Source organism: Helianthus annuus, chromosome 7 (assembly GCF_002127325.2).
Source record: "Helianthus annuus cultivar XRQ/B chromosome 7, HanXRQr2.0-SUNRISE, whole genome shotgun sequence".
Lineage (NCBI taxonomy): Eukaryota > Viridiplantae > Streptophyta > Magnoliopsida > Asterales > Asteraceae > Helianthus > Helianthus annuus.
Genome location: NC_035439.2, coordinates 58,537,273 through 58,546,522, shown reverse-complemented (window position 1 = coordinate 58,546,522; position 9,250 = coordinate 58,537,273). Strand labels below are relative to the sequence as shown.

General features: G+C 34.1%; 1 protein-coding gene across 1 annotated transcript; it reads left to right on the top strand.

Moving 5' to 3' along the window:
• Window positions 1-6,730: 6,730 nt before the first annotated feature.
• On the top strand, window positions 6,731-8,272 carry LOC110867777 (dCTP pyrophosphatase 1). The gene is made up of 2 exons (XM_022116780.2): window positions 6,731-6,966; window positions 7,861-8,272. Exons 1-2 carry the CDS (start codon window positions 6,847-6,849, stop codon window positions 8,104-8,106), a joined length of 366 nt encoding a protein of 121 aa, XP_021972472.1. The 5' UTR covers window positions 6,731-6,846; the 3' UTR covers window positions 8,107-8,272.
• The last annotated feature ends 978 nt before the right edge of the window (window positions 8,273-9,250 follow it).

Below are 9,250 nucleotides of genomic sequence, written 5' to 3'. Positions count from 1 at the left end.
CTATGGTAATTTACGAGAACTTGTAATGGATGAAGCACATAAGTCTCGCTACTCGGTATATCCTGGTTCAGATAAAATGTACCACGATCTCAGAACTACGTATTGGTGGCCTAGCATGAAAGCTCATATAGCAACTTACGTCAGCAAATGTTTGACTTGTGCGAGAGTCAAGACAGAATATCAGAAACCGTCGGACCTACTTCAGCAACCAAAAATACCACAATGGAAATGGGAGGAAATTTCCATGGATTTTGTTACTGGCCTGCCTAGATCTCAACGTGGGAATGATACTATTTGGGTGATCGTGGATCGACTCACTAAATCTGCGCACTTCTTGGCTATCAAGGAAACAGACAAGTTCTCTACCCTAGCAGACATTTACTTAAAGGAAGTGGTTTCGAGGCACGGGGTGCCAACCTCCATTATTTCCGATCGTTATGCACGTTTTACTTCGGAACTGTGGCAAGCGATACACAAATCTTTTGGCTCTCAGTTAGACATGAGCACAGCTTATCATCCTCAAACGGATGGGCAGTCTGAACGCACCATCCAAACTCTAGAAGACATGCTTCGGGCATGTGTTATCGACTTCGGCAACCGCTAGGAAAAACATCTCCCGTTAGTGGAGTTTTCGTATAACAACAGTTAGCACACCAGCATTCAAGCCGCTCCATTTGAGGCATTGTACAGGCGTAAATGCCGATCACCTCTTTGTTGGGCAGAGGTGGGTGATAGTCAGATCACGGGTCCAGAACTTGTAGTAGACGCAACAGAAAGAATTACGCAAATACGAAAACGAATGGAGGCAGCTCGTGACCGTCAGAAAAGCTACGCTGATAAGCGAAGGAAACCACTCGAGTTCCAGGTTGGGGATCGCGTGCTACTCAAAGTCTCACCTTGGAAAGGTGTAGTTCGTTATGGCAAACGAGGCAAGCTCAATCCGCGATATGTCGGACCGTTCGAAATCATAGAGAGAATAGGCAAAGTGGCCTACAAACTGAACCTACCAGCAGAACTCGGTGGAGTTCACAACGTTTTCCACATGCCAAATCTGAGAAAGTGTCTGTCAGATGAGACACTCATAGTTCCTTTGAAGGAGCTCACTATCGACGAGCAGTTGCGATTCGTCGACGAACCGGTTGAAATCACGGGCCGAGACGTTAAGGTCCTCAAGCACACCAGAATACCTCTTGTTCGAGTTCGTTGGAACTCCCGTCGTGGCACAGAGTTCACCTGGGAACGAGAAGACCAAATGAAACTCAAGTATCCCCAGTTGTTCAGAAACAATGCAACTACTACTGAGGCTGAAGCTACTACAGAATTTCGGGACGAAATTCCAAATCAACGGGGGGATGATGTGACACCCCAGGAAAACCAGTAAACTACACAACACAACTAGCTTCCTCAGTAACCACATGCTAAATTTCGGGACGAAATTTCTTTCAAGTTCGGGATAATGTGACAACTCGAGTTTCTAAGATTTCATCTTCGCATTAAATGCACATTAACTGTTTAGTTGTTGAATTGGTTACCTTGTAATTGTACACGTTGGATTATAAGTTGAGATGGTTGTTTGATATATTATGTGTTTAATATAAGTAAAGTGTTTGGTTGCATGAACATGAACTTGTAAGCTGTTTAAGATTAGAACTACCCGACGAAACAGAAGTGTTTCGCCATCAACCACTCCGACGAAACAGGAGTGTTTCGCCATAAGTCACCTCGACGAAACAAGTGTGTTTCGTCACACGCATCTCGACGAAACAAGTGTGTTTCGCCGGCCCAGTGATTCGCCGAAGCCCATTAAGGGCCCAGCACGTTAATTCGAGTATTATAACGTAAACCGACTTTCTGTTGCACACTTTTAACAAAAATCGAAACCCTAGAGCTCTCTCTTCTGTGTGACGGCAGTTTGAAGTTCTCGAAGCTATTCTTAACGATCAACCTGTTATTTCTCCTATCTCGGTTAGTGTTAATCATTGTTGATTGAATTGTTGTTAACTGTGTGATTGAAATCGGATTTAATTGATTATTAAGTAAGGTTCATGTTCATTATTAGATGATGTTTTGGTTATAATAGGATCTAGATTATCGGATTACGGATTCGTATGTCGAGAATGGATTGTTTGAGGATTTGTGGCTAGTAGATAGGGTTGATATTCTGTCTCGAATCATTTAGACTGAACTCGATGCTCTTGAATGAAATTGTTATGCCACGGTTTATGTTTTGATTGATATTTGCATACCACGATCATCATTGGATTGAATATTAAATGAATATACGTTATAACGTTGTGGGTATCAAAGATTACTGTGTTGAATGATTACTGTATGATTGATGATGATGTTGATGACGGCTGTTAGCAATGATTAGGGTTTCTGTGATTAACTGATTAATCGACGTAACTGACATTTTGGACGAAACGCCGATGTTGACGAAACAGAAGCGTTTCGCCGAAGGATAATTTCGACGAAACAGAAGTGTTTCGCCGAGAGCATGCACGACGAAACAGAGATGTTTCGTCGAAGGGAAGTAAGTGTTTCGTCGAGAGGGAAATCTGCACAGTAAACTTAGTTATTTCTGTTAAAAGTTAACTGGATTAATTAACTGCTGTTAAATGATAAGGATGACTTGTATGAGTTTGAATAAGTGTTTTGTGCTATTTGGTGATCACTGATTCAATATCCACTGTGATTGTGCTTATACGTGAACTTCGTGAATACAAACTGATTATGTACACGTGCGTACTTTAGGACTTGACTGATTATTTGTGAGCACATACTTTAGCATACCGAGCAAACCAAGGTGAGTTCACACTCTTTCCAAGGCATGGGATTCCCAAGGGTTGGGAATGGGTAAATGAACTAAACGATAATTACGACCATCCTCCGTGGGTAGGATGCCAAGAATACACACTGGACCAAACCTCTATCATGAAGTCCCTCATTTATATCGACTTAATCGCTGAGGCCTATGGCGAGCGAGTCATTAGTTAATAGCGCTATTAGGTTTAGCAAACCTCACACCGTGCCGTTCGAACGGGCGTGTACTAATGGACTATGGGCAAAGGGTCAATGCTGATAGACATTGACTTAGGGCACCTCTTACATTTTCGTAGCAGTCGATACACACGGTCTAGTAACACATGGGAAGCCCCCACTAATCTTCGCACACATGTCTGGGAGACCGCGATACGAACTAATACGATACATGGTTTACAAAACGAACATATGCTTTAGGAAACGAATACTATAACTAAACAACCAGCTGTGAACTCGCTCAACTTTGTTGTTGACTCGTTGTTACATGCCTTGCAGGTCGTTAGGTACTCATGGAGCTTGCACAGGGAGGCGCGGTCGTTGTGGAACATGGCAGTGTGTGCCATGCTAAAAACATTACTTTATTTCGTACTTAATACTTATATTGGGGTTTTACATTTATGCTTCCGCTAAACACTTAACTACGTTTTTTATTTGAAACACCTTTCATATTGTGTGGTTGAATTTTACTTATTGCTTGTTATGTTCAATATGATTGGTGGCTTGATCCTGGTCAGTCACGCCTCCAGGCGGTGATACTCCGCGTGTGGATTTTGGGGGTGTGACAGATTTGATCCTATAGGTCGCTTTATACCAAATCAGTATATTCATAACACTTTTCTAGAGTTTCTCTTTTGTTTATTTTTATTTATATTTTATTTCACTTGCAACTATTATTATATAAAAAAAACTATAAAAAATAACAAAATAGAAAAGGAAGGCAAAATAGGAGTCAACTTTATTCTCTTTTATGACATTTTTATCCTTCCTCAGTTACGTACACAAATTAAATTTCTAACACAGGGTTGTGTGTCTACTGTTGCACCAAGATATGTTTTAATATAAACTATTGATATTCCCTCGTGCTTTGCGGCGGGGATTAAGTTGATATCAATTTGGTTCGTTATAGTACTTGCACTCGATATAGTAAATGAAAGAGAAAACATTATACCGACCGAAAAAATAACACATATTGATATGGTACCTATATATGTTGTTCAGTTGATATCGGTTCGGTTCGCTTGCATTTTATGTTTATTTTATTTCAACATTACGATATTTTTTTTGATAACGGATATTCTGCCGCTATCGTACCAAGCCCAATCGAAACCAATTGAGCAACATTTGTATCGGTACCAATATTGTTTTTTAGTTTTTTTACTTTCAATAAATTGATACTGTATCGCTACCATATTGTACCGGACATCATCGGTACCGGTATACGTTCCGTTTTATTGTTTCCTGATTTATAACGGGTACTATGAACGTATCTTAAAAGTTATATGAGAGAACAAAATATGATTAAATCAATTAAAGTAATAAACCAATAAAATAATAAAACCTTAGAAAAAACAATATTGAAGAAACTCAAAAACAATTGTTCTTCTCTTTTTATTTCAACATTACGACATATATTTTTTAAACGGATATTGTGTCGCTATCGTACCAAATTCAATAAAAACCAATTGAATAACATCTGTATCCGTATTTATTTTTGTTTTTGCTTTCGATGAATTAATATCGTATCATTACCATACCATACTGAACAACATCGGTACCACTATATATTCATTTTTGTGATTTCTTGTTTGATAACTGGTACTTTGATCGTATCTTAAAAGTTATATAAAAATATATGTTTAAATCAATTAAATGAATAAAACGATTTAATACTAATAAAAATCTAGAAAAAATCAATATTAATAAAAAATCAGAATAACTGTTGATGGGCTCTTTCTATTAACATGTATAATTACATAATTACATGATATATAATTACATAGAGTTAATTACATATTTAGTCGCTATGGTTTGCACAAAATAACATAGTTAGGTACTAATAGTTTAAAATCACCTTCTAGGGTATTAACTTTTCATTTTGTAACGTTTGGAGGTATTAACTTCTAGGGTATTAAAATAGTTAGTCACTGTGGTTTGCACAAAATAACATACTTAGGTACTAATAGTTTAAAATCACCTTCTAGGGTATTAACTTTTCATTTTGTAACGTTTGGAGGTATTAACTTCTAGGGTATTAACATAGTTAGTCACCGTGATTTGCACAAAATAACATACGTAGGTACTAATAGAATGTGATTTTAAACCTTCAAATAACGTTAATACCCCCAAACATTAAAAATGAAAAGTTAATACTCTAGAATGTGATTTTAAACTATTAGTACCTAAGTATGTTACTTTGTGTAAACCACAAGGACTAACTATGTAATTAACTCTAATTACATAATATATAATTATCTATTATCTATACTATATATAACAAAGTAAATCTATATTGGTCACGTATCATATTACTATGCATCCTCAGAATTGTTTTCCCGCCCTTTTATTGCTCTAATATCGTTAATATCCTTAAATTACTTATAATCTTTTTTTTAAATAAGTAATTCTTTTTCCACAAAATAGATAATATCTTTTATTAAAGATACCTTAATCCATAAAAATTTTTAAATCTTTCCATTCAAATTTTATTTAAAATGGGTGTTGGGTTTTGAATTATCTGCTCAATTTTAGTATAAGGGTTTTAATTGACGAGTGGTGGGATGAATCCGATTACCTTTTAACTATCTAAGTGATGTTATTTGATGGATGATTATTTTTTTTTAACGGCAAATTTAGATCATTGACTGATCACTGGAGTATTATCGTGCCACTAGCGAAATCACCCGATCATATCCATCTCCACTAAGCATAATGCCTATACACCAATTCAGGAGGAAACCCAATAAATATGGAAAAACCCCTCTTGTGAGAATCGAACCCAAAACCTACTAGGCTTAAAGTCTTATCCCAACCTAGAATGCCACTAACCTATAAAGCCAAACAAAAGGAAAGGAAAGAAATTAGAATCATCCATCCCATAAAAGCTTTGCAGTTGTGGGATGGATGATTCTAATTTCTTTCCTTTCCTTTTGTTTAATTCATTCTTTTTTATAGTAAAGACAACATATGATGAGGATTGGATTAATACTAAAAGCTCATTGAGATTTGAACCAAGTTTCAATATTGATGAAATTCTCAAAAGAAAAAAAAAATGTTTAATTTCTAACTGATAACCAATAAGTCATAATTATAGATAAGTTTTTCTTTTTTATTTATTTTACGTATTCTTTAGGTTCAAATATTATTTATATATTTCCTAACTGAATTCATTTGATTACTTTACAAATTTCATAATTTTATTAAAATAGCGCTATCATGATGTGTAATAAATGTGTTCTTATAAATGGTCTACCAAACTACATATGTTATAATTTAGTGAATCGAAGATTTATTTCCTCTCTTATTTCATTTTCTTTCAAATTCTATTATTAAATTTAAAAAAACAATAATATCTTATCATAAAAATCGTTTTATCATATTTTAATCTTCATTATTAACTATATATATTTTTGGAAAAATTACAAGTTTTATCCTTTATTTTTATACCACTTTTCAGGCAGTGTAGTTTTTAACGAATGTTGACAGGCGGTGTCCTTTACTAGGTATTTTGTTGTAAGTTTAGTCCTTTTAACTCATATAATACATGGGGTTCTAACCTATAATATAATAATAATAATAATAATAATAATAATAATAATAATAATAATATAATTAATATATAATTAATATACGTTGAAATTAAAAAGGGAAAAAATCATACCATATCAAGGAAATCTTATCAATCAAATCAGATATAATAAAGTTTTTCTATATATAATCCAAACAGCATGAACACGTGCATATAATATATATACACAGAGAGGGGTTTTATACATCCATATCCTACTGCTAATCATCCGGCTAGAGATGAGTGTTTCAGACGAAGAGACCGTAACGCTGAAACAACTGAAGCAGAAGATGCGTGATTTCGCTCAAGAACGAGACTGGGAGCAGTTTCATAGCCCTAGAAACCTGCTTTTGGCTCTGGTAATTCACTCTTCTCTATCTCTCTTTCTTTTTATAATTTTATTTGCTTTTCCGGCGAGATTGTTTCATCGAGGCATGATTATCTGGATCTCCTGGAGATTAGCAGATTTTTTATTAAAGAAAAAAAAAACAACTAGATGTATTATATACTTTATGATTCTCCACAATGAATGACTACTATGAGTTTATATAAAAAAAAAAAAGAAGAAAAAACTAGATATATGATATGCTTTGTGTCGTTTATGATTCTCCACAATGAATAAATATATGAGTTTTCAAATCAAGATTTCGTTTTCCATCAATAACTCAAGGAAATTTTTAATTTCAAGTTGGGGTACTGGCATCTAGTTTATATTATTTTTTTTAAATTTTAAATGTTATTAGTTGTTCATACTTTAGGTAGACATAAATAGAGTTTGAATATTACATTTTAGAATGATCTAGTTAATTACTATGACAAAATTTCCAGATTTATAAACTTTTATTTCGTGTAACTTTTTTTTTGCAATTTAATAAAGCGCGCGATTTGATTAAAACATTTATAAAACATGGTTATTATTCGAGTCGTGAGACTTGGTTACTATTCGATATATTTTTTTTTACGTTTTATTCTAGGTGAATTGGTAACTTTTGACTTTTTTTCATTAATTAGTAATAATTCATAATGACTGTTTTATCTTAGTCGTCACTTACTTTCAAAACACTTTATTATTTTTATTAAGTGTCCCTCTATCATTCCATCTTTTCTTTTCAAATTGTTTTGAAGTTGAAAAATTAGCAAATTTAATGAAAAGATTAATTACCTTTTTTTAAAACCTAATAATGTTTTTTTTAATTTTTTTATTTTGTAATTAAAGAAAAAGATGTGGATAATGAGATGAAATGAAATGATAGGTGGGAGAAGTAGGGGAATTGTCAGAGATATTTCAATGGAAGGGAGAAGTGGCGAAAGGACTTGGAGACTGGAAAGAAGAGGAGAAAGTGCACTTGGGTGAGGAGCTCTCTGACGTCTTGCTCTATCTTGTTCGCCTCTCTGACATCTGCGGCGTCGACTTGGGTCAAGCTGCCCTCCGTAAGATCCGTCTTAATGCCCTCAAGTACCCTGCCCCCTCACCCCCACTCCCACCCCCACAACAATAAATTATTACTCTTTTATCTTCTCTCTCTCTTGTCTTAACTTTCTCTATATTTGAGCTGAACTTTTTCCATATGTAAGGCTGGCTCATATTTTGCTCCATATACATGTGTTTGTTTTTCTTGCTTGATTTCGAAGATGTGGGTTTAAGTTATAACATCTACTTATCCATTGATTGCTTGGTTGGTTGTGGCTCTGGACGGAAGTGTAATCCGTTGTATATAATGCAAACATAAAACTATAAAAGCCAGAAACCTAGCTGGATACCTTTTAGCAAAGGTTTAGATCAAGCTTGGTTAAGGAAGAGTAAGCGTATCAATAGTTACATTCAAATATTACAAAATAAGTCTTTATTTTTCGCCTCTTCTAGTCATTGAAACATTAAAGTTGGTAAAAGTAACTGAATAGTTATATCATATATTAACTTAAATGAAATTGGTGATAAAAACTGCTAATATAAAATAAATATCAAAGTATTTAAAAACTTTAAGGATGAGTTTTGAGTTTTTTTTTTTTTTTTTCAGAATTATGTGTTTATCATACATTATTAAAGTTTTTAATTTTTTAAAATTTTATAATAGTAGAATTAATTGTCCGGATGGTCCTTATGGTTTATGTTTTTTCATGTTTAGTCTCCAACTTTTGGAAATAGCAGGTATGCTATATATGGTTTGTCATTTTGCTACTCGGATAGTCCACTGACATTTACTCAGGGGATTATCCGAGTAACAAAATGACAAACCATAAGGAGCATATCTGTTATTTTGAAACTAACTGACATCTACTCAGGTGATTATCCGAGTAACAAAATAACAAATCATAGGGAGCATACTTGCTATTTTCGAAAGATGGGGGCTAAATGTGAAAAAACGTGAAACCATAGGGACCAGGACCATCCGGGCAATCCACTCTAAAGAGTAAGCAAATTAAATATGATTATAAAGTAATATCTTATATATATATATATAGTGGAGGGTTCAAATGAGAAGAAAATTTTTTGTAAGAAGAAAAAAGATGAATTTTCAACCAATAAGAATCCTTAATTTTACTTAATTTAATATAAGTATTTAATGTTACTATAAGGGTAATATGGTAAACCTACAAAGATCATTAATTAGTATTATTCCTTTTTAATAGCTAACTATATTA